The sequence below is a fragment of the Ciconia boyciana genome, chromosome 2, assembly GCF_034638445.1.
Source record: "Ciconia boyciana chromosome 2, ASM3463844v1, whole genome shotgun sequence".
In the NCBI taxonomy this organism is placed as follows: Eukaryota; Metazoa; Chordata; class Aves; order Ciconiiformes; family Ciconiidae; genus Ciconia; species Ciconia boyciana.
The window spans coordinates 17733765-17761119 of NC_132935.1; the positions used below are offsets into that span (position 1 = coordinate 17733765).

At 36.0% G+C, this 27355-nt stretch overlaps 1 protein-coding gene across 3 annotated transcripts in view; it reads left to right on the plus strand.

Annotated features, from left to right (window-relative positions):
* CSMD3 (CUB and Sushi multiple domains 3) overlaps nucleotides 1–27355 on the plus strand; it is a 782968-nt gene that overhangs the window by 64080 nt on the left and 691533 nt on the right. For all 3 annotated transcript variants that reach the window (XM_072852006.1, XM_072852007.1, XM_072852008.1), the window contains exon 2: nucleotides 21362–21584. In XM_072852006.1, the coding sequence (XP_072708107.1) occupies nucleotides 21362–21584 (223 nt within the window). The remainder of the gene's footprint in view (nucleotides 1–21361; nucleotides 21585–27355) is intronic.

Genomic DNA, 27355 nt, shown 5'->3' on the forward strand with positions numbered 1-27355 from the left:
GTGAACAACTTCTACAGAACACACTGGTTAAACTGAATGTGCTTTTGGAACTTTACAATGTATAATTCTCTTCTTTTAATATTCAAGAATTAGGCAAAATAATAATTCCAGAGCATTTTATCTGGACTGTCTGACTTATAATTTAACCACTCCATAATTTCATATATCCCTTTCTTACTTATCTCTTTTAAATTGCCTCCTTTCATTCAGTCTCACATTGTCTCTGCACATTTTTTTCTGTTCCTGTATTCTTTCTGTTTATGAATGCAGTTGAACAGGTATCAGCTGTCTTATACTATTGTAACTTGCTTGGCTTCATTGGATTTATTCCAATGCATACCATAGGAGGATGTGGTTTAGTACTCAGGGGAAGAACTTTCAGGTACATTGATTCAAAATAACAGTGTTACATGAATTTTGTGGGATCACCCTTTTTTAATTTTTTTTTTTTTTAATTTTAGATCATCGCTTCAGTATAGTTGAGATTTTATTCAGATAAACAAAAAGATGTCCAGGTTGCCTTCCATTTTTTTTTAATTAATTTTAAACCAGTTACTTTTCATTTAGAAGTATGTTAAATCAAATTGAGCTATGTTCCTTTTCACCCACTGTCATTTTCTCAAATGCTTTTTTATGGTCCTTACAAACAACCTCCTGACCTTTTCCGCCTTTGAATCTCTCAAATTATTTAATCACTGTAAAATTCTAATACCTCTTCATTTACCCTTTTCCAAAATCAGTAGCCACTTAAAAAAAAAAGGAGTACCAAGTGTTCTTTCTCTCCATTCTTAACACTCCATACAACTTACAGTCTAATACAGGTAGGTAAACTTTCTAAGGTATTCCGTGTTCTTAGGAAGTTAGAACAATGAAATTCAATTTTTGTCTTGTTCATAGATGCTGCCATAATAATTATGACTAATAATGTACTTCTACTCACCTCCTTACTACCATCTGTACCAACATGTTATCTTTCACCCTGATTTGCTGCTCAATTTACGGTCTTTAAAAGGCTTTTGTGAAGGACTTTGCCCAAAGCTTTTTAGGCATTCAGATAAGTCATACCTACTGTTTCTCCTCTGTGACACTATTTTGATGACTCTGTAGTCTTCAGACACAATTTTCTTTGTTTTTCTTATAGTCCAGGTTGTGTTAACTTGCTCCATTGACACTGTCTGGATTGTGCTCTTCTGAATGTCATGACTTTCATGATTGTTGTCATCAGTTTTCCAAAAACTGAAGTATGAATAGCTCTTTAGTTACCAGTTTTCCTTAGTAGTCTTGCTGAAATAATAATGCTACCTAATTCACTGCATCTTAACTGTCAATTTCATTTGAAAATTAAAATTAACAGAGAATTTTATACCCATCTGCCTGCAAAACAAATAAACCAAATAATATATGACCATTTTTGTTTGCTTTCTGTTTCTGAAAGTGGAAGGGTGGAGTGAGGGGCATGGAAGTTACCCAGTGAGCCTGTTTTGAATTGAGGTCTTCCAAATCTAATGTAAACATTCTAATTACTATTAAAGTCCTTACATCCAGACCCCGTAAAAACTGCAACACATGGTCCCCTCCTTGTCCTGCCTCACTCTAAATATATTTTAATTGCAATAACAAAACAAATATTTTACAGTGCATTTTGTACTGTAATAAAGGAGAAAAATAATACTAGTGGCAGAAAAGGAAAACACATTTCATTCAGAAATGTTCTGCTGATTTTGCAGGTAGGACTTTCCTGTCCTTTATCTTGTAGAATATTTTTTGTTTTTTAATGACATACTTACAGATGTTTGAAGGGCAATACACTTTACAGATACCATTGTGTAGAGCTGTAGTGGCTTTCCTTCTCTTTTTTCCTAACTCTATATCTTCAGATGGTATGGTTATCTTAGCTCAAACTCAATGTAGCTATGTCATTCTGTAATCATTTAGATCTGAGCCTCATGAATTAATGATATGATGTACAAACTCCTTTCTCTATCTTTTTATATAAATGTTTTGCCATAAAGAATCCCAAGAAACATTAAGTTAGAGAAAATTAAAGAGAAAAGTGGCCAGGAGTGTCATAATTTGTGAACCCAGTAACAGCTCACTGTAAATCCGTAAGTGTTCTTTCATCTTTCTTGAGCTCATTAGCTGTAATAATCTTCCTGATTCTGGGTCACTCATTGAAGTGTAAAACTCACAGGGATATGATTATATTTACCTGATGTTAAGACTTAATTTTTTTTGACATCTAGGGAAAGATGAGAAGAGTAACTGTAGCTAATGTTTCTGCATTATTCCTTAGGCATTTTGCAAATCTTGTAACTCAGCCAGATGGAATATTCCAGCATGTTTCTCTACAATATCTCAATGTCATCTTCCCCTGTAGCAGGTAATGCAAGCCACAGAAAAGTTACTAGCTTAAGTAGGCAATAAATTCCCATAACATGAAGTTTAAAAGACAGATCAAGAGATGTTTCCTCTGATGATATATTTTAAAAGCAATTACTGTTGACAATCAATTAATACTTTCTTTTATCTTATTCCTAAAACTATTTATCTCCACTTTTTTCATTTTACACAGTAATCTGAAGAAAGATTAGAGAAACAGTATTTAAACAAATTGTCAAAAAATGTGGAAAAAAATTGAAGCAGAAAAAAGCAGTATACAATTTATTGCAATGAAGACTTGAGTAAGACAAGAATGCATGCAGAAGCTAGAAGCAAATAATGAAAAAAGAAAAAATGGAGTAACTGAATGAAGCAAATATTTAATGAAACAAAATAAAGTAGTAAAAATGAAAACAGATAAGCTTACCAAGATATTAAAATATTGTTCATCATACAATTATACAAATATAGTAATGTTTACAATTTTCCCCTTACATAGGCATTTTAGTATTTGGTGTCCTAAGTAAAATTAATTATCAAAGGTAAGGATATATAGAAGATTTCAATAAGTATTATAATTTTATTTTAATTTCTCTTGTATTGCTACATAGTACATTAAGATAACTCAAAGAGAATATTTGTGCAAAAATACTTCTGAAAGGAATGCATTTTAATGATGGCACAAATTGAGTGCTGTGTTATTTCAAAAACTGAGATGTATTTAGTTTTAAGTACAGTGCTTAAATCTGTTAAGCAGGCTGGAGTTACCAGGTATTTTTTCCAAAGCATGGGTTTAATATAATATTGGGGCCTTCAATGTTTATGGATTTTAAATGAAAACAAAATCTATGTCTTATATCTTTATAAAAACAGAAGCTTTAATTGCTTGTGAATTGCAATAAATTAGTTGTTTTGATTTACTCCTGTTTACAGGAAAAAAAATCAATCCATCATTACATAGAGGCATGAACTACTCTTTAAATATATTATTTCAATTATTGTTGCTGTTTATTACTCCACATGGGGTCATTAACCCTATGAATGTTTAGGATTACGGATTTACATAAGTAAAATATTAATCAAATCTATATGCAAAGCAGGACAGAATGTCTCATGTTGAGAATGTGCTTAATTGTTTTGCTGAATAGGACCATCTAGGAAGACATTACCCACAATTAATGATTGGTCTTCTTTGACAAAACGTTGTAAAGAAGAAAAAATACAGATTTTTATGAAGTGTTATAAGGGAATGAAGTACAAAGAAAGGAAGAAAGTTAAATCTTCTGATTTTCTCCATTCTGAATGTAATGTTGAAATATACCTCAATGTTATTAAATTATACGTTTCGTTAGATGGATAGGCTTGGGGTTTTTTTCTTTTTTTTACATTTTCTGCTGAACTATCACAGGGGGTTTTTTGTGAGCAGGTGAACAATTTTTGTGAAGTAGTTTTCTGAACAGAATCCTAAAGTGAAAAAAGGAAATAAGATCTAGAGAAAGTGTCCCACATTTTCTAAATGAAATCTAAAAAGATATTGATTATTCATGTAAATGAACAGTCTGACTCTTATCAGGAACTGCCTTATTCTCAGAATTTCTGAATATTAGGACACATCCTTGGGTATCTAATCTCCTATTTGAAAGTATAGCTAATGGATGGGTTTCATTCAGTGTTTAATACATTAAGTCCAGTGTCACTTAAAAACAAAAAATCACAATTAAAATTAATTCTTATTTCCTCTTTAAGTTCTTATAAGTATTTTTCAGACAAGTACAAACACAGTGTATTCTGGCAAGATTCTTTTCAAAGGTAACCTCCTGGAGTGGTCCCCATGGTTTTTTTGTTTTTGAAGTACTGAGAAATCCTCTCTGGATTTTCTTATTGCACATGTGCTGAACTTTCAGAGAGCTTTAATGAACTTTTAAGCTTTTGAAACAGTCGCAGAATCTGGGCATAGAGATATTCTGCTTCTTTAAATGGAGATCTCCTATCTTTAAGTTTTCTGATGAGTTCTAAGAGTTACTCTATTAATCAACCTGAATCATGATAACAACATTTAGGCTTGATATACCACTTCATATTATGTATTCAAAGAGCCTTTCCAATATTAACAATTATACTGTCTTAGTAGCACACAATTATAGCTTAGCAATCTGGATTTTTGAATGCACTGAGCAGCAGTTATTCCCTCCCCCCCCCCATAAATCATATGCAGTTTGCAGCAGTAATTCAACAAAGTCAACGCATCCTTTACATCCAAGAACTAAGTGCTATTTTTTAAAAGTTTTAGGTGCATTGTGCATTGATTTCAGCTTATTACACTTCATTAATAACTTAGTCACATCCCTCAAATTATAACAAAGTAATTAAGAGAGGCAGAAAAATATAATTACTTTTTGTTTGAAAATTCTGTAATTTCCATGTAGAACGGGTAAATTATTCATACTGGGTGTGGATTCCATTTTCGTTTCACTGCACTGATAGCATAATCACGTAGTCCTAATTATAGAGATAGTAAATAAGAGAGAAAAGAATATACCACTCCTCACTCCTGTAGAAACTTCTATTGGCACACTAAGCACTAATTAAAATTCATTACTGGATCACATTTTGCACAGATACAGAAGTTTTGTAACAAAAAGAAGAGAAGATATTTTGTGTGGGAAGGAGGAAGACAGAGGGTTACTGTTAAGATGTTTTTCAGTGAGTACTATTCTTGCTCTCTAGCTCTTGTTCAAATGCTTACGGCTGTTCCCTTAAAGCTGTTGCTGTTGCTCACTGATGTAATGTGAGCTGGGGCACTCTAAAAGAAACCCAGTGCAGAGCACTTATTTGCACCCACCACAGAGCTGATACAATTTTCATCACGTTTCTCTTGAACAGCTGGTTAAGCAGTATTGCTGTTACACACTGTTCTCTCCCTCTTCACTGTCAACCCTTCACTGTCTCCCTCTTCACTGCCCTCTCTCTATCAACTCCACCATGTACACATAAAAGTCTGATTTTAGGTTTTGAGACTCTGTCCTGGGATTACCTGCACCTCCCTCTCCTACAGAGGGAGAGAGCAGGTGAGCAGCCTACTTACCTTCTGCACCTCTTGGATCTGGGATGAACCTGTTACAGGTGGGTGTCGGTCTCTTCTCCCAAGTAACTAGCAATAGGACGAGAGGAAATGGCCTCAAGTTGCATCAGGAGAGGTTTAGATTGGATATTAGGAAAAATTTCTTTACTGAAAGGGTTGTCAAGCATTGGAACAGGCTGCCCAGAGAGGTGGTGGAGTCACCATCCCTGGAGGAGTTCAAAGAACATGTAGACGTGGCACTTCAGGACATGGAGGTGTTGGGGTGATGGTTGGACCAGATGATCTTAGAGGTCTTTTCCAACCTTAATGATTCTATGATTCAGGGAGAGGGAGATGAAAAAAACACCTTGATGCTTCTGCCATTACCAACAAGGTGTGATGGCTTCAGTTAGTACTGATGGAAAATACTGACAGATTTCTCCTTGCAATGCTGGCCATCTTGCATTGCTCTGTGCATACTGCAGTGATGGCAGCAATGATGGCAACTCTGTGTTGTAACGTGCAAGTAGGAAACAGAGATGAAATGTTAAGTGGTATGCACTGCTCAGGTACCTGGCCCTCATGTCCTTCAGGAAAAGCAGAGGAAAAGAAAGCACTGTGAACCTTACAGGTATAATTACAAGTAAATACTGAGGATTCTAAGCAATTGCCCACTTCTGCCTGATTTTACGCCTGTCCTTGTCTTGCTTGGGAAGAAAAAAGGCATTAATATAATCATTGGTAAGGACTAAGTGGCAGATGTGTCTTAGGCAGGATTCCTTCACTTGACATTAGGCACCTGCAGAGCAGGTGTCTAAGTTGATCTAGATATTTAAATCTGTATTATAGTCAACAGAGACTATATGGAGTCAGTTTATTTTATTGCAGTCTGATGTCCATGGCTAAGCATGGCTGAATCTGCTGTCCAGCACTTCACTGATAATAACAGGAGCCTTGCTGTTAGGACATTGTAAACACACATATTTACTCAAATTCTGCTCTTTGTATCTCATTTGTAAGCAGATGAAACAAGAATAAATGTCAGTACTGGAACATAAAGATAACTTAAAACCCTGGACTGCTTTCAGCAGTCAGAGGATTCTGGATGCACTGGCACAGGAGTCACTGGACATACAATTAAGGCTGGAAAACAAATCTGCTTTTACAGAAACAAAATATAGAGTTTTGCAAATTTGGTTTTGATCCTAAGCGACAACTTAAATGAGAGCTAAGACACCCTAGAAGATAAGAGCATGAAGTTGACTTGCAAGTAACCTATGTCCAGTAGTCTGTGGGACACATAAACTGGGAGAACACAGAGAATGAGGACTTGAAATCGAGTTTTGTATACACCAGTAACTACTGTGAACAGCTAGCTATTACATGGGATGACACTTTTAGTTAGACCAGAAGTTCATGTTGGCACTAAGAAACCTTAATAAAAATGTATTTGGATATACAAAGAAGATTTGATTTAACAAATTTTTATTATATGGCAAAAACAAAAATGAAGCTATAACCAAACATTCCAACCAGTTCTGCTTCCAACTGCACCAACCATCACTGAACAGTCAGTGCCACACTGGGTGGTCACATCTCCTCTGAGACAGTCTCTTTGATACAGTCAAAGCTTTTTGACTCTGGTGCAGTCTTCTACCATGCCCTACTTTTCTGGTATTTCTTTACCAAAATTCAATCCAAATTCCGTGTTCTTGCCTCAGACTGAGCACGATGAAACAATATACTACGCACTTGTAGTATGATTCTGCTTGTCAGATAGAGGGATCAAACAATGCTGTTTCTCTTGTAATCTATGGACTAAACACAGATCTTAAAATATAATCCCCTGGTAGCAAACAAAATTTCCATGTGTGTCCTTAAGTTTTCTACTGGTATTGTGGTTGATGTGTTCAATACACCCAGATCTTCCTCAAAACTGGTGTGAGAAAATATTCACAACCTTTGAAGGAAGTCTCTCCAGGTTCTTCTGGAAGGACTTGTATTGCAGTCCTTTTTTAGATTCCCCGAATCCCACTTTGTGCAAGGAGTAAATATTTGAATCTTGGCATACAACAACACAAAGCCACTCTCTGGCTTCCTAAACTACTAGAAAAGTCTTCCTTCTTATGAACAACAACAACTTCTACACCTGATGTGGGATGAGACTGAGCATTTCCTTATCACAGTGATCAGTGTGTATTAGAGTATTAGAGTATTAGAAAGTATTAGGAGTATTAGAAATAATATTTTAGTTTCCCAGAGAAGTATTATATGTATGTGTTTTGCCTGCCTTAGCATCTATCTATCAGTCTATCCATCCTGATGCATTCACCTACATGCATATATACTGAAATCAAACGTTTTCATAACGCTTCCCATGAAAAAGGCTGTCTCTGTATTAGTCTTTGCTGTGTTATAAGCAGACATTTTCAATTACTCCAAAGAAGCAGGGAATCAGTAATCAACAACACAGTAACATGTATTTGGTTTAGGAAAAGAAAAGATTAAAAAAAAAAAAGTTAGCTCCTTAATATTTATACTAAGGTTCCAAGAGGATCAAATGCCTATTTTTTTCATCCTAAAATGAAAATCAAAGTACACAGTGTTTAAATAGTTACAAAAAAACCACCTCCCACCTGAAAATTTTGTTAGGTAAGACATTGCTATCATCTAATGTTTAATAAAGAGAATACAACTGATTCAACCTGAGAAAGACACAAAGATTCTTGTTCAGAATTCTTGTTCAGAATTGAACAAGGTTTAATACTCTACTGAGATACTTTACTGCTGAGAATGTTTCAATGCAGTAGAATTTGTTTCAAAGTAATAGCTTTCCTGTTAGAGCTCATTTGTCATGTCAGAGGGGATGATTATTCATGATAAGCCAGAGGCACTATTACTACAATTTTTTAGAAATGGGGGGTACTGATTAATTTGAGAAATATCAGCTACCGAAAGCAGACGTCAGTACTGCAGAATGGATGAGGCACTTGGAGTAACAGTTGCCCAAAGGTGAAATAAGCTAAAACCAGGGAGCACATCAATTAAAGATGTGAAGTCACACAATTTAATAGAAGGTTATGTGTTTTTCTTACTTGATAAGAAGAGACACAGGCCTCTGCTGACTATTAATGGCTAGGAGGGAGGAACTGAATGTCCAAGGCTGTGCCTTGGGCTATTATATAACAAAAACTCATGAAGTCTCAAGAAATAATTAGCACCAATTTTTCTGTGCTGCTATAAGATGAAACCTAAGAAGAAAGACTCAGACCAGACGTCTACATTTTTCCCATGCATAAAGTGTTAGCATGGGAATAGTAATAGTGTAATAGTATGTAAGAGGCATTTGTGAATACTTAATACCTCACACATTAGCTAAAGTCTGTCCAAATTCCAATCAGTAGATACTGCAAAAAGTAATACACCACATTCCTTTGTCTCATACAAATGAACATGAAGACATCTAACTGACAATAAAATCCCAGTATTTACAAGAATAATTTATTAAAACAGAATGGTATAACTGTTCTCTCAAAGTTTTACATGCCAAGTTAAACTACGCCATCCAAGTCAGAACTGTTTACCTAAATATTTTTGCTTCCTATTTCTATGACTTCAGTGCTGTGCTGTTTGCCTTTGTTGGTTTTCTTTCTATCATTAAACATTTTATATATTCCATTTCTACAGTCTGGCTTTTCACATAACCTTTTCATTAACTTTGTTCTGCACCCCAAGTTTGGGTGATCCAGCATTTTTGGTTAGAAGACATTGTTGGCAGGAATATGGAAAAGGGTAACTGCTCAGTTCTGGAGAACAAATGGGTTTTTCTTTGATGCTGGGATGGAGTGGTTGGGTTTTTTGTTTGCTTCTCTGTTTGTTATTTTCAAGGGAGGAGGGAAAAGAAGACACCAGTGATACCATTAAATATTTATTCCTCTTTTCCCTTTCTGCAAATGGTCACAGTGTAGGTCCAGGTTTTAACTAGCCAGGAAGAGAGAAAATTCAGCTTTTCTTGATGATGATGACTCTATATGGTGATTTTTATCTGGCTTGGTAGACTGGTAAAGTCAGCTGGGGTGGATGAATCAGTTAATGTGCTCTCCCTTGCCCTTCTCTCTGTAATTCATTGTCATAGTAAGGATAGCTGCCAAGGGAAACTGCTCACCAGCTGAAGTTTAAAACCTAGTTATTCACATAAGCTCCCAAAACTTTACTATAGTATGCTGGGCTCCTCCTTGACAGCTTGGGGTATGCAGTTCATCTGGCTGCCTCTACACTGAAGCAGGTTGTCTCTGGAAAGGACCAGAATAAATATATAGAGTAATAGGAACAGCTTTAATGGTCCTGGGACCATTGGGACCAAAATAAAATCTGAAATAGCACTTGATTATATTGCTTGGCTCTATAATTTTTTAGCATTGTAATCTCTATTAAATATTCTAAAAAATGAGGTCAATTCAAGAAGTTATCAATGCCAGAGAGCTGAACATATTTGTACTCCTGTTGTAGAGTAGTATTATCAGCAGTTTTATCACCTTTCCTAGAAAATTTTTCATGACTTTGCAATGTTTTCTAGTGTATAGAGAAGTAAATCTTCTCTATTTTTGTTTTTAGCCAATTATTTTATTTGTTAAATACTACATATTTTAGTCAAACCCTCCAGTGGTGATGTTTGCTTTTTAAATTGAAATAATTAGTGGGAATTAATGTAATATAAACAGTATTGATAATACTAAAGTTAATGTTTTAGTGATATCAATAAATGAGGTCTCATTAAAAAATCTTACAAACTGAGATATCTCAGTGACTAAAGATGCTCTTCTTTTTAACTTATTTTTGATTTTGCCGTAGTCTATACTGCCTCCGCTGACTACTGAAATTAATATTCTGGCTTATGATAAAAAAATTTATTTATGACACTTAGAAGGAAGTATATGGTAAAGATGTTAATACTTTGACCTACTGCAAATTCAGAAATGTATAATGGGAATTAATTCAAAATTAAAAAGTGAGCAGAACTGACAATATCTGAAAAATTACCTTTGTATTCAGACACATGAAAACATAGAAAAAATCATAACAGTCCATAGATTTATAGATGAGAAGAAGGATTTTTTTCTATGCTGCTTCAGTCAAAAATTACTTTTTTTAGAAAGTTTATGAGTAAATGAAGACAGAATTCATTTATGTTTTTAAAAAAGATCTATGTTGGTTCTTGAGGAAATCTGATTACAACATACATTATTCTAAGAAGTAGACATAAAACATTGTTCTTCAAAAGATTTTTACTGACTAAACTTTCTGGTTGGTCTAGTGTTCTTTGTGTCTGGAGGTTTTGGTGTGTTTTATTTCAGAAAAACCCTGGATACCTCAGTACAGACACTTCAGTTTAATAAAGCATCATTAAAATCACAACCAGATTTACCACAAACAGTGTGGTAATATCTGTTAAAAGTTCAAAAAATACAGTGATACAAAATAACATTTGTTTAAAATCTATAGCTTGATATGAGATTCCTAACTCACAAATTGGACTTCAAATAGAAAAATCTGTAGAAATATAATGCTTGAATATCTACCATTGACAATCATTAGTCTCCAAGATGTTTACATTGTTCTCCCTTCATTTTTAAGAACTGTGTCAGAAACTGTCCCATAGTGTCAAATCCTTCATGAGAAGTTCTCCTGACCTCCCTGCATTCACTTGACACTTACATAGTCTGTGGTTCTTTGATTTTTGAAGTGGTGGCATTTTTTCACTATTATATGATCTAGAAAATGAAAAACAGAAAACCCACCCCAGTGTGCCATATTGTCACAGCTGTGTTTTTGCCTATGTGTCTATTTATAGAAGGACATTTTTTTCTTTACTCCATAGTGATCTTCACTGTATTTTCTCTTTTTAAGTTCTGGTTCTGCTTGCTCATCTTCAGAAAAGCTGTATTTGCTAATACATTCACTAAAGGGGTTGAGATCCTAACTATTTAATTAAAATGTCTCTTATTTAACTCAAAAATTTTTGTCAGTGTTTGGAGTAGATCAAAGACTATAGTTGTTTTTTTCCAGCTGCTGCTTCCTTTAATTCTGAACACATCTTTAATTTTGCTGCCCTCAGGTTTAGGCTGTTGTAGAGTGCATGGAGTGCATTTGGTACAACAGTCCAAATTCCATAGTAATGGCATCACAAGGTAGCTATAGACATCAGGTTTTTATAGATGTTTCACTGAGAAAGCTGATGAAAGAGTAATGGAAATGTTTCAGAAAGAAGGAAACATAAGTTAGATCATTTTTTTTCTTCCCAAGTTTATAGCAGAGTTTCAAAAGTCTGAATTTCCATGTGGTCTAAACTAAGAAGGTTTTTGCTTGTTTTTTAAAAATTACATCTCTTCTGAAGGTAATCCCTGTGAGTGAATGAAAAGACTTTCTAGGTTCTTTACATCTGAAGCAATCTAAGCTGCCAAAGAAGGTTGTCTGTTATTTTTTGAAAGAAGGAAACAGAATATAAGAAGACTGTCTGCAGTAGTGACTGTCTGCAGTAAATACTGAGCCATTCTTATGTTCAATTTCTATTGGCAGAAACTTAAAACAGAGACTTAATTTCTTCCTGATTTTCCAAGCACTGAGTCTTCAAAGTCTTTTCTAATCTTGTTGAAGTCACTTCAAACCACCATCATATTTATTTGAGAATGTTTATTTCCTATCTGAATGCTTACTGGAACTTTTTCATCATTCTGGGTTTTCTTCCCCCTTCTCCTCCCTCCCTTTTTGAGTTTGACTAAATCTATGATCATTTAGAAGGATTATGGAAACTGGTTTTTTTTTTCCTCTAAAGCTATATAGTAATTTCAACAGGTTATTTAGATTTGCACTAATCTGTTCTCTGTCACTTATCTGAAACTGCTGCAAGATTTCAAACTACCAGATGTAATATACTGTAATTTTGTTTTTCTTTAATATTTTTTCTTCGCTAGATTAAGTCTCTGTGTAAATCTCATTAGAGAGGTCCATATCCCAGATCCTAGATTTTAATGAACCTAGGTTTAATGAACCTATAATGACAGAAGTTTACTGTGTATGTCAATGGGCTTTAAATTTAAGGAATTCAAGTCAGCATTATATTGACTGTTCTGCTGTTACATTACAACTAGTGTGAAAATAGTAAGACTTTTGGACTTTTAAACTTTAATTTAAATGTGTAATATTAAGTGTATCTTAATTGCTTCAGAAGATACTTTCATTTTAAACTTTTTTTAAAAGAGGGTGTTTGCTTATATTCTACTAGTGCCAAGAGCAAAGACTCTTGAAACATCTTATTGTGTGACTGTTTCCCTTATTTAAGAATTCTGATATTTACCAATTTCACAGTACTGTTAAATAATTATTCTGCTGTAAACAACTTAATTTACTCTTTATTTTTTTCCAAATATAACTTTTTCAAAACTTGTTATCTATTTATATCCTAGAGACCCAAAAACCTGTACTTTGCAGCAAAATCTTTTATCTATCAACATTTAAAACATAATAAGAAATAAATACAACAGTAATGAAGCTTTAGAAGCAATATATTGCATGGATTCAACTAAATGATAAATTACTTCAGAAGTTTTAGTTTGACCTGCTACTGCAGTGGTTGTATCTTGCCACTGTCTTTCATGTAGTTCACACAGAAAGGGTTGACTACTTACGAGCACATTTTAATGAAAAGAGAATTTTGCTCTAAGGTATGTTATTTGAAAATCAATTAGGAAGTCTATGCAAATTAAGACTTGTTATTTCTAAAAGAACAGAAATGCTTCAAAATGCTATTGGCAGTTCATAGTATTCTGGGAGTGGTTTTCTTTGTCATTTTGACTTGTTCAGTGATGGTTCTAAGTTAATTTTAAAAATATCCCGATTTAATTTGAAATTAACAGTCTATCAGATCACACATTAAAAAAAGACAACAAATGAAGCACAGTACAAAACCTTTGAACATGTGGTTAGCTTTGCAGAAAAGGGAACAGTGAAAAGGAAATGTAAAATAAATATAATTCTTACAACAACTGATCTTTACAGTGGAATCTTTGTTCATATCTTTTCCACAGAGTAAATTTCCCATGTAATCAAACATGAAATCTGCATGAATTCCTTTTCAGCCATGTGTTTGATATGATGTTCTCTTTTAGGGCTGCCAGGAAGATTTTTGGATCAATTTCTGCTTGTATGCTGGTTACTTTCCACTTTTCAAGTGGAAGAACTGCAAGAAGAGTAGGTAGAAGAAAAAAGAGAGCAGGGTTAGAGTACTAATGAAGGCACTTTTCACAATTAGTTCTCCTAAAATGAGGAAGTCATAGCTCAAAATGTTTATTCTTAAACACAGGAGAGAGAAGCAGGGTGGCCAAATGCCCTGAGACCAGAAATTCTATTATTTGAAAACCAAATTATCTTTAAAAAACCCAATCACCTTTAATATCTGTCTACAATCTCCCTAAACATAAGAAATCTGATTCTCCTGCAAGTTTGGCAGCGCTAGCCTGTGTGAGGGGTACCAAATATGGCAGGCTTTCAATCCCAGAGAAGATTTTTAATTCATTCTGTGATGAGATTCCAAATGTCCTTTCTTGTTTTTATGGCTAGTTCAATTGCCCAGATGTTTGTCACATCTGAGAGATTACCCTTCTCTGGCTGCATGAGCAAGGAGGCAGTTATTTTGGAACAGATGATCCCTTGTCTATAAGGGTTCCGAATTTGACATATTACATGAGGAATAGGAGAGAAGTATTGAAATGTCCTTAGAAAGAAAGTTTGTTACATACTGGGGATAAAAACTTCAGTGCATTTCAGCTGACTTCATTGAAACCAGACTTTCATCTGTGGCAGTGGTAGCAATGCTTTTAAAATATAAGCAGAAGTCTATTCCCTGTGAAAGAGTTATGTACAAACCAAAGTAATTAAGTGCCTAAGGGTAAGGGAAAAAAACCTGTATTTTCCTGTGAAAGTGATAATCTTCTGTTGAATGACTTACAGGGTAGTAGATTTACGTTACATCTCTTTTAAAGTTCCTCAAAGACTGGCAACACTGTTGAAGTTAAAACCTTTTTGTTTTCAGTTATAGGAAATGACTTAACAGTTTTCTGTTGTAGAACAAGAAATACACACATTGACAATATTTATTTCAATATCTATAACAAAAATGTTATGGATGCTTTTGTTAAATGAAATCCAGTTGTTTATTTTGCTGCCTTGCCATTTTAAGCCTTCTGCTCCTCAGGATGGATTCCATGTGAACATGAGCAGTCCTGCTGTTTTTTGGACCTTATGTTTCTTAAAAGAAGAAACATGCTCAATGTTGACATGAGGGGGCAGAATTTTTTGTCCCTGTTCCAGTTTTCACAGCTGAGACAAGTCGAAGAAAACACTGAAATATTTCTGAACCTCTTTCAGAAAAGGTGGCTGAAACAGAGATAAGAAATTACTCTTTGGAGGAAAAACAGTACTTCCACAAAGTTCTTCAAATGCAGTGATAATTACTTTACAGTGATAGCTTCTTTTTGGCTGGTATTCTGTACCAGTTCCACTGAGCTTGTTATAGGGTTTCCAGCCAACCTTACCAAATGATTGGAAAAGTCATTTTGGCACCTTGTTATAGCTTATGCAAGGGCAAGACAATCTATCTTACCCAATTATTTACAAAGAAGTATAACTATCTTTTCTCCTAACCTTAAAATGATACAAATCATATATAAAGAAAGAGTCTTAAAACAAGCTTCTTTTGAACACTTTATAATGTCTACATATTGGCACAATTTCCAGTAAGCTGTGCAGAGAATAAGCATTCAAATATCTTGTTTGTGAAAGCAAATGCTTTTAAGAACAAACTGAAATGAAATGTCAATTTAGTTAAGAAATCCTAAATTTCTTGGAACTCATAAGAGCTGATTTTCACAGAGGCACTACAATGTTGTTCTTACATTGTGCACTTCACAAACACAAGATTTTTGTGGTTTTTTACAAGACTTTATTAGGCATGCCTGGAATTTCTCTAGACTAAAGAAAACAGTCTAAAATCAAGGAAATAAGCATTATATGCAAAAAACAAATGATTGAGAAAAACAGACTGTAAAAAAACCTCCAACCCGCAGAGATAGACATAACCACAACAGAAGAAGACATTATTACTTTGGGAACTTAAAAAAGAAGAAAATCACATAAATAATCTGTGTGGGGTTTTTTTTAAATGGTCAGGTGAAATATTAAATGTGCACTTTGCTCAGCTGGTAGAAAGCTCATTGTAAAAGCTACTGCTGGAGCTGAGATGGAAGTGAGAAGGATTCTTTGAAGTACAGAGAATTAGGTTAAACAGGCATAGAGGTCTACATGAATACAAGACAGACATTTCTGAAACAGCAGCAGCTCTAATGCCTTGTAGCTGGTATGGCTCCCCACTCTCCTGCGAACTACTACACAGGTGCAGCATACTTCTGTTCTGGTGTTCTGTGGTGTGGGTTGCTGCTGGCATGTGCACCTTCCATGCCGAGCACAGGAGGAAAATGACACTCAGAAAGAACCAGGGGGTTATAATGTTCTGGTGGGAATGGACACTAGTGAGTATCCTTAGTGTAAAAGACACTAGTCATACCTGTTATGAAAGCACAGTAGAGAAAGAAAGAAGTATGCAAGCTGCTGGACATTTGAGGGAGGTGGAGAAAAAGGTGGAGAGTAGGAAGGAACTAAATCCAGTACATTAAAGGAGGCAATTATCTTGCTTGTTTGTACTGAGAAAAAAGTCAATAAAACTTTGTGTTGTCTTAAGGTTAGAGAAAGGAGGCTTGTTTTGTGCAGAAAAGAGGCTTATTCGGAAATGGAAAAGCATAAATGGAAGAGAACTAAGACATGATGAGAAAAGATAAAAAGGTAAATTTGAAACAGTCCAAAGTAAAATACAGTCATTACATCTGATGAGAGCTTCCTCTTCTCCAATTTGTAGATGGGCACAAAGATCTTGGTGTAAGGCATGTCCGAACAAAAAATGGTAGAGAAGCTGAGATGGTTTAGAAAGAAAGATTGTGTATATATTTTCCAAAAATGGGAAGGATTGATAGGAGGGAGAAGAGGGTTCACGAAATAGGGAAGGGTTCACATCACTATGAAATCTATCACTGTAGCATTCCAATAGGTTCTCTGAAGTGCTGAGAAACATGTATGAGTATAATATGAAACTACAAAAGGAAGAGGTTTCACAAACAGGACTATAGGGGAGAATAAGGAAACGAGAAGGATGAACATACAAGCACCATAAAACCTAAGGTGATGAAAATGTAAGTCAACAGAAAGAGAATCCAGCACAACAGAAGAGAATTAGGAGAACAATCCTTCCTGATTTATGGTCATCATGAAAATTAACTGCTCCTTGCTGCCAAAGACAGTCAGGTGATCAAAGATCACAAAAAGAAAAAGGTGTGGCAGAAACATGCAAAGAGCAGGAGAGACGAGTAAAGATGGATTCTGAATGGAAGAGGACTACCATCTAGGGGAAAAAGAACAATTTTGCCAATAAGTAGATTGCACAAAAAAGAGAGATTAACACGGATGACACGGCTAAGGAATACTTTAAAATATAATTGACTGCTTTAAGATGGATGCAAGTGAAAGAAATGAAAGATCAGGATATCAGAAAAGATACAGAAGAAAAAATGCAGCATGTGAACAACTCATCTTCCATTTTCTCAGTTTGCTGTTAAAGTAAATGATAGCAAGTATTAAATACCTCTTTAAAAGGAAAAACACAAGCAACTCAGAAATGTGTGAATGTGTTAATCAATGCAGACACAGTATAATTATCTTATGGTGATGACTGCTATTAAAGAATACATTAAACAAAGGAGACTAAATAAAAAGCGTGGAGTACTTGGAAGGTGAGATGTGTGGAAATATGTTATTAAACAGTATAATTGAATGGTCAGGAGGAAAAGAAAAAGCAAAAGACAATCTTGTAGTGTACTGAATGAGTATAGTTATGGGACATCCAAGGGCAAGGGGTGTGGATATGGTGTTAAGTATTACTTGCTTTGGTAGAATGCAATGAAAGTTGAATAAATAGATTAAGTAAGAACTGATGTCACTGATGCTTACTGTAATCCCACAATGAATCAAAAGATTACTGAAATCAGGAAGAGAAGCAGTGTTTTATGATTTCAAGAAATATTTATTCATGTAAAATTGATGAGAATTAAATATCTGAATTTGAAAATCTGGTAGAAAACAATACAATGGAAATTTTGAATCATACTAACTATTAAGAAAATATCATCAGTGGTGGTGTTCATCTTCACACTTACTTCAACAAGTATTTTTCTTTTCTAGTCTAACTTCAAGTTTTTAAAATTCTTCATCTCATGCTTTGAATCAAATCTTCTCTTTAATGAAAAACGGTTTGTAAGTAAATTCTGTTTTGAATGCTAGTTCTGAAATCTAGATGAAAAAGATCACAGTATACGTTACCAGTTATTTCAGCATGAATTTTACTTTGTGAAAATAAATGTCATGTCTTCAACATTTGATCAGACCAGTCAGTTAAGGCATGTTGTCTATTCCGAATGTAACCAAGTTGGTCTGCCAAGGTGAAGAGCATTACAGAATGGATTAACATATGAAAGTAGAGTTTAAAGTGCATGTTGTATGGATTCTGTTGGCATGATTTTTTATTTTACAGACTAAAACAGTAGACCTATCAAAATCACACTTCATTGTTTGTTTTTTCCATTCTTGGAGTTAAAAATGTATCTTCTGACACGTGCATAGCTGTGTTACATTCTTCTAGTCATCACTGAAAAATATCTGTTATATCATCTGGCAGTATATGAATAATTCTCTTTTGTTACAGTTTGGATATGGAGTAAAAGGAGTAAGTGGAACCTTTATATGTCATGGAAGTTTGTATTTCATATATATGTATGGATAGGAACAAATATTGGATCCAATATGAAGCATTACATTCCTTAATAAGTAGTGTATCATCTCACAAGGCACTTTCTCATTGTTTTGGCTTTGTTCTTTTTTTGGAAAAATATAATTTTATTTTGGTCCTAGAAGACCTATTATTTGATTTTCTCTCTATAGCTTGCATTGAATTAACAAAATAGTACATATGTAATTGATAGCTATCCTGACTTAGATACAGCAACAGTGATGTAGGTTCTGAATTTTGGGCTGTATCATGACATTGAGCCAAAGTTCACACTGTGCTTCCCACACTTGGTCTGGAGAGATGCACAGAAATTAATACTGCATGCTATTTAATTTTCAAGTTTCTCTCTCTAAGTTTTTTCTCTAATTCAATTGAAGTAGGCCTAAGAAAGAGATTTCTAGGAAAAACTAAATTGATAAATATATGCACACTTAGCTATTTTAAAAGTCTTATTCCAGTGACTATATTTGGTGGGAGATGTTAGATTTCTAGGATGAAGGTCTTATGATGAGTAAATAGTTCAGTTTTGTAAAGTGACTCGCACACAAACTGTATTCCAAAAGATTTTTAAAGTGCTAAATAAAACATCTGAGCTTAGATAACAAATAATAACACATAAAGGAGATTTTAAAATAGTTTGAGTATATGAGGGAGATGCAGAAAGACATAAATAAAACAGACTCCTAGCAATGAAGGTTGATAACAAATTAAAGTGCGTAGGCACTGATATGAAAAAGAATTCTCTAAGCTAATTTGCAGTAGAACGTAAAATTTGCTATACGTCAGATGAGGCAAACAAAGCCCTAGTTACTTTCTAAGAGGAACTTCCATTCCCTCTCTGTCCTGTATATCTATGATATACTGATATTTGTAGTAAAAGAGTAATCACACTTCATAAGAGGCATCTTTTTTCATCATTGGAGATAAATATGAAAAAGCCAAGATAAAAATATTGGATGTGTCCCTCTTCTGTTGTCAAGAAAAGTTACTTTACAGTGTAGCAATACAAAGTGTAAAATCTTAAGAGATTTCTGCTTAGTACTTCAGAGAAAGGGGTCTCTGCACATTTAAATGCTCAACACGAAGACAAGCTTGCGAATGTGCCATAAAGAAGATGATTTAATGAGCTTAAATATATGCATGTGTGTATCATTAAAGAGAAAGCATCTGGTTGGTTTGTTTGTAGTTTGTTATGAAATGTATATCATGTTTCTCCGAAAGAGCATGCTGAGCAGCTTTATGCTTCCTCTCAGTTGATGAAATCCCCTTGCTAGCAGAAGGGGTTTGTTCTGAGCACATTCAGGGAAGAGAAGCTTTGGGGGTGCAAAAGGCAAAGCAAGAAAACTGATATTTTTATCTAATATTTAAGGAATAAGAGAGCAGAAAGATGTAGTGGAGATGTACAGTCAGACTGCAAAGCTATTGGAAAGAAAAAAATATCCTAAGGACTTAGAGGTGTTGGGAACTGCTGTAACTGAGCATTAGAACTGAGAGCAAGAGTACAGAAAAGGACCTGACCTGCCAGGACACAGTGACTTTTTATAATTATTCTTGTTTTCTATTTTTCCTCAGAAAATGGATTTTCTGTGTAAAAATAAAATTGCTTATAGTCCAAGAAAATTTGGCTTTTGAATGTAGGGGCCATTTCTGACATTTGGGGATATTCATGTTAAAAAGGACCTATTGGCAGATCCACCTTTCAGCTTTGTCCCATTGTACTGATTTTGGCTCGGGTAGAGTTAATTTTCATCATAGTAGATCCCATGGTGTTATGTTTTGGATTTGTGACCAAAACAGTGTTGATAGCACAAGGATGTTTTAGTTATTGCTGAACAGTGCTTACACAGCGTCAAGGCCTTCTCTGTTTTTCATGCTGCCCCTCCCAGCAAATAGGCTGGGGATGCGCAAGAAGTTTGGAGGGGACACAGCTGGGACAGCTGACCCCAACTGACCAAAGGGATACTCCATACCATATGATGTCATGCTCAGTGATAAAAGCTGAGGGAAAGAAGGAAGAAGCGGGGACGTTCAGGGTTATGGTGTTTGTCTTACCATGTAACCGTTAGGCGTGATGGAGCCCTGCTTTGCTGGAAATGGCTAAACACCTGCCTGCCAAAGTAGCCAATGAATTTCTTTTTCTGCTTTGCTTACATGCACAGCTTTTGCTTTACCTATTAAACTGTTTTTACCTCAACCCACTATTTTTCTCACTTTTAACCTTTCTGACTCTCTCCCCCATCCCACTGGGGGGGGTGAGTTAGCAGCTGTGTGGGGCTTAGCTGACTACGGGGGTTAAACCACAACACCCACTTAGGGTCAGTCAAAACACATAAGCTGTTCATCTTCATATTTTATTTAGATATAGAAAATTTACTAAGTTCTTTCTGGTTACAAATACACAATGCAGTTATTTACATGAGATAATATAATGATGCAACAGATGGCTGTTTCACATTGAGTCTTTAAGTACACAGCTTTCATAAACAAGAATTATTGATAGGAAAAAGCTTGTTCATAATAAATAACCTTCAGCCTCTTCCAGTCCCAAAATCTGGGGAGGAGTAGCAGAAAGTTGATAGATATAATCTGTATCAGATCTGCACCAAAAGAAGACTAATTTATTTTGCTCTGGCTGTTTCTCTTCCTTTTTACAAAAAAGGGAATTGGTGTAAATACTTTGCCTCATAGGCAACCAAATTTAGTCATAGATGTTGTTTATATATGTTTATTTGCAAAGATGTTACCATATGTCTTTATATAAACAGCATGGAAAACACATTTGTTAGGTGGGTGGGGTTGTTTTGCATTAAGTGGCCAGGATTTGTATTAAAACATGGGCTTTACCTTTCTAAATGCAGTACTTGCAAAGAAGTATTTTTATAATGTTTTAGAAATCATTAATTCCAATGATGTATTTTATTGAAGGTTGATATAAAAATGGATTGCTAACTTTTGTTTCCTTGGATTTTTTTTAGGATTTATATATACCTGTGGTGGAACTTTAAAAGGACTTAATGGCACTATAGAAAGCCCTGGCTTCCCATATGGATATCCAAATGGTGCAAACTGTACATGGGTTATAATAGCAGAAGAAAGAAACAGAATACAGATTGTCTTTCAGTCTTTTGCTCTAGAAGAAGAATATGATTATTTGTCATTATATGATGGGCATCCTCATCCTGCAAACTTTAGGACAAGGTAAAGAATAAACATTATTAACTTGTAATTAAAATGTAACTTGTGTTCATATCTTAAAAATATCTGAGAAAAAAGTTAAAGCTAATATTTTAAAATTATGAATTCTTTCTTAGTTAGACTTTAAGGTGCACTTTCCTTAATTAATCATAAATGTCTTTAAAAAAATGTACTTTAATTCTAGTTAAAGTAAGGTAAGTGCTAAAATTAATCTAGCCCTCATATAAAATTTGTCTCAACAAAATGTAATTAATTAAAAGTATATGAGCATGGATATATGAATATAAAACGAATATGAGATTGTGGAGGTCTCAGTTTGCATGATCTAGTAGCGTTGGAACTTTTGTAATCTTTGCAACAGGAGGCTTTTGAGACAGATCAGAAAAAGATAACGTATTTAAGACAGAAAGAATAGGTAATTTTTTTGCAATTGTATATGGGCATCTTCTAACACAAAGGGATAACAAGAGCGAAAAAAACTGTTTGAAAAATTAAGAGTGTGATGGGTCACAGAACATTTTTTATCAGTGTCTACTTCAGAGTTCTGGAAGGGTGCAGCTTGAGGGATACATAATAATTCTGCAATAGCAACAGATACGTTATCCATACATTTACTAGTTAACTTCATTATCATCTATCTTGACTTCTGTAAGTCAAGTTGTGATCTACCTAGACTTCTGTAAGGCCTTTGACATGGTCCCACACAACATCCTTGTTGCTAAATAGGAGAGAGATGGATTTGATGTGTGGACTGTTTGATGGATAAGGAATTGGCTGGATGGCCACATCCAAAGAATTGCAGTCAACGGCTTAATGTCCAAATGGAGATCAGTAACAAGTGGTGTCCCTCAGGAGTCCGTATTGGGACCAATACTATTCAATATCTTTGTTAATGACATGGACAGTGAGATTGAGTGCATTCTCAGCAAGTTTGCAGATGACACCAAGCTCAGTGGTGCAGTTGAAACGCCTGAGGGATGGGATGCCATCCAGAAGGACATTGACAGGCTTGAGGAGTGGGCCCATGAGAACCTCATGAAGTTCAACAAGGTCAAGTGCAAGGTCCTACCCCTGAGTTGGGCCAATCCCCAGTATCACTGGAGGATGAAGGGATTGAGAGCAGTCTTGCGGAGAAGGACTTGGAGATATTGGTAGATGAAAAATTGGACGTGAGCCAACAATGTGTGCTTGCAGCCCAGAAAGCCAATTGTATCCTGGACTGCATTGAAAGAAGCATGGCCAGCAGGTCAAGGGAGGGGATTTTCCCCCTCTGCTCTGCTTTTGTGAGAGCCCATCTGGAGTACTGTGTCCAATTCTGGGGTCCCCAGCACAAGAAAGACATGGACCTGTTGGAGTGGGTCTAGAGAAGGGCCATGAAAATGGTCAGAGGGCTGGAAAACCTCTCCTATGAAGAAAGGCAGAGATAGTTGGGGCTGTTCAGCCTGCAGGCTTGGAGAAGGGAAGGCTCCAAGGAGACCTTATTGTGGCCTTTCAATACTTAAAGGGTATTATGTTTATAGGAAAGATGGAGAGAGACTTTCTAATAGGACCTGTAGCGACAGGACAAGGGGCAACAGTTTTAAACTGAAACAGGGTAGATTTACATTAGATATAAGGAATAAATTCTTTACAATGAGTGTGGTGAGACACTGAAACAGTTTGCCCAGAGAAGCTGTTGATGCCTCATCCCTGGAAATGTTCAAGGTCAGGTGGGATGGGGCTTTGAGTAACCTCATCTAGAGCAAGATGTCCCTGCCCATGACAGGGGGGGTTGGAACTAGATGATCTTTAAAGGTCCCTTCCAACCCAAACTGTTCTATGGTTCTATGACACTGGATGAAGAGTGTAATAGGTATTCCTAATTAGGGAACATCCAGTTTCATTTTACTTTGCATAGTGCTGCTCCAATAAAGGTACATGTTTTCATAATATTATATGGCAAGTGTTGATTCACTGTTAATGATATTCATTTTTTTTTAACTATTGCATAACAATCCAGCATCTGTCCACTACAAAGGAAATGTAAAATGGTACTAGAAGGAAATTAGAACAGTAAAATTCTTCATCTCAAATCACTGCAAGATGTGACTTCTGTTTGTCAAATGGGTAATGCAGTGGATTAACCCTAGCTGGATGCCAGGTGCCCACCAAAGCTCCTTTATCACTCCCCCTCCTCAGCTGGACATGCGAGAGAAAATACAACGGCTTGCAGGTGGAGATAAGGACAGGGAGATCACTCAGCAATTACTGTCATGGGCAAAACAGACTCGACTTGGGGGAAGTGAATTTAATTTATTACCAACCAAATCAGAGTAGGATAATGAGAAAATAAAAACTAGAACTTAAAACACCTTCCCCCCACTCCTCCTTTCTTCCCAGGCTTAACTTCACTCCTGATTTTCTCTACCTCTTGCCCCCCAAGCAGCGCAGGGGGATGGGGAATGGGGGTTGCAGTCAGTTCATCACACGTTGTTTCTGCTGCTCCTTCCTCCTCATGGGGAGGGCTCCTCACACTCTTCCCCTGCTCCAGCATGGAGTCCCTCCCACAGGAGACAGTCCTCCACAAACTGCTCCAACGTGAGTCCTTCCCATGGGCTGCAGTTCTTCATGAACTGCTCCAGTGTGGGTCCTTTCCATGGGGTGCAGTCCATCAGGAACAGACTGCTCCAGCATGGGTCCCCCATGGGGTCACAAGTCCTGCCAGAAAACCTGCTCCACCATGGGCTCCTCTCTCCACGGGTCCGCAGGTCCTGCCAGGAGCCTGCTCCAGTGCAGGCTTGCCATGGGATGCGCTCCTCTGGGTGCATCCACCTGCTTTGGCATGGCGTCCTCTGCAGCCTGCAGGTGGATACCTGCTCCACCAGTAACCTGCATGGGCTGCAGGGAGACAGCCTGCCTCACCATGGTCTTCACCAGGGGCTGCAGGGGAATCTCTGCTCCGGTACCTGGAGCACCTCCTCCCCATCCTCCTTCACTGCCTTGGTGTCTGCAGAGTTGTTTCTCTCATGTATTCTTGCTCCTCTCTCTGCTGCCATTGGTGTTGCCCAGCAGATATGGAGAAATGTATCCCTAATGAAATTGTTTTTCTTTGTACTTCTGTGTTTCCATTTGTATTTCCTATTTCATGAGTGTTTGTGTGCTATTCTGATACTAGCTACAGGAAAGAAGGAACCCATACAGAAAAGATTTGAGGGCTGTCTTTCACAAGACAAACCAAGAACAAGTAGTTTTCCTCCTTTCTGCTGACACCTCAAAAGATAAAATTTACATGGAGGAGCCCAAAAAGGCCCTCACTGTCAGTCAAGACTTCTATTGGTGAATCCACTTTAAATCATAATCTCAAAGACTATGTAAACAATGTTCTGCACAAGTGCAAAAGGATAAAACAATTATTACTGTTAGGAACTTATGGTTCTTACTGAGTTACAGTTTTAATGACCATCAGAGAAAACAGGTGAAGGAAGAGAGGATGGAAGGAAGAGGAAAATAATATCTTGCAAAGGCAGAATTTGTTTCTTTGTATATCTTGTTCAAGCTACCGAGAAGGTTTATATATATTTATGTGCACATGTATGTTCATATCTATGTATATCTATCTGTACACATAGATATATAGATACCTATGTACATATATAGATATATGTGTGCAGGATTCTTTTTATATTAAACTAAGCCTTCAAAGCTGGAGCTTTGGGATACATTTTTTTAAAATGTCGATATCTTGAGGAGAAAGTCAAGAAAGCCTGGCATGCTCAAAAGTTTTAGTATTGTGAATTTAGGATGCCACTACATTCTGGTGAGGACAAGGATAAGGAGTTCTGTAGAAGAGAATAGAATAAATCAGCACTTAAATAGGAAGAGACAGTTAAGCCTCCATATAGGTCTTGAAATAGACTACTTTTGCAAGACTTACAAGATCTTGCTGGCGTGTGGATGCAGTAGAAAAATAGTACACATTTGTGTGAGTGGAGAATTGGGTTTTAAATTAAGAAAGTGTGATAGTGAAATTATGAAAGCTTTACTAAATCTTTCATGGTGATGTTTATTTTCTCAGATTGCAGTAGCAAGTAGTAAGGTGATGTTTCCTAGAGTTTCCCTTTTGCAAAAGGTTTTTACTTAAACAAGTACAGTTTTACTGAGGTACAGCTGCTTGTGGAAACTTTCTTTTTAGCATGACAGTGGATGTTATCATTTTACTTAGTGGCATTAATGAAAGTGTAATCAGATTACACTAGTCACCCTCCCCTTAATTTTGTAACAGACAAAAATGTTTTCAGGGGACTATACAAGTATATTTGTACAATATATAACTGGATAGCTAGAAAAATTTCTCGGATAGACAAGGCCACTCTATTTCTTTTTCTACTTCAATATTTTGATTGAAATAAGTTTCTGTATGACTGAAAAAGATTTTGCAGTTGGGCTATTTGTGAAGCTCATGACCTCTGACTCCATCCTCATCCACTTTTGTACTTCTTTGTTTAATTGTTCTCCTCAGAATTGAATCTTGTTGAAATTTGCAGTCATTGACTGTCTTCAGTGAATGCTTAACAGCCTTAACTGGTTCAGATGGCACTTAAATGACAGCTAAACAGTAACAAGTGGAAGAGAAGCATGTCAGATATGGCTGTTATAGAAAGTGTACAGTCAATATTATACTTTCATCTTTGTGTTACTGTATATGCTTGATTTAGCATATTTAATAGGCTAGATCTTTGGCTCAAACTATAAATAGAGAAAATAGAGAATAGTTTAAAGCTTTGCACTACATGCAACAAAATTAATATCTTTCCATAAATCATATTTGTAATCACCTACAAAAAAATCTGTTTGCAGGAAGATAGTATTAGTTACTGTATTTGAACTAAGCTTTCAGCAAAATTTCATACTTGGGAGTCTTTCTGGGTCATGTCATATTTTTAGGGCTTTCTTGTTGCCCTCGTTGTGCATCTTTGTGACTTTTGTGTACCCTTTATTTCACACTTATACATCTAGCTCCCTCAAAAAAAAAAAAAAACAAAAACAAAAAACCAACAGGGTTTGGTTTTATACGATTACTTTTAAATTGCAGCTTCATACACACCTTATTTTGGAAAGTAACTAATACTTCTGACTGCTATTCTGAGTCAAAGTGTTGCATTTCCAGATAGAACTCCTGTTCCATTTTTTTTTAAATTTCTGCCTTTCACATAATTTTTGTGTGTTACTAGATGAATCATTTCAGCCAAGCTTTTTGAAGGTGCATATCAATAACATGTTTTCAATTATCTGGGTGCTCAGCTTGAGAAACAAGAATTTTGTTTGCATTAGTGATAACAAATCTCACTTTTAAATTAAGTTAACAGAAGGTATGATTTGAACTGATAAAACATCACATAAATCAACTGCTTTGCAAAAGCCAATTGGAATCATCTGATGATACCTCTTGCATGTTATGAAAATATTTTTTAGTATAACTTGTAAATAATTCACTGTAGTAGCTCCTGCCATATATTAGGGAGTGGCAGGAGGAGGGCTGCTCCATGAGGGGCACAAGCCAGGAGCCAAGGGTGATCCCACTTCGGCTGCGCTCCCACCGACAGGGCACAATCCTGCAGGGGCTGAACACAGGGAGCAGAGCTGGGAACTGGTAACAGGGTACATCGACAGCACCCTACGTGGCAAGCGATGAATGAGGTCCAGGGTCCCTCCAGGGAGTCCAGCTGTGAGCAAAAAGAAACGGGACCAGCTAAGCTCCCCACAGAGCAGGGCTGAGAGGCTCATACAGGAAGCAG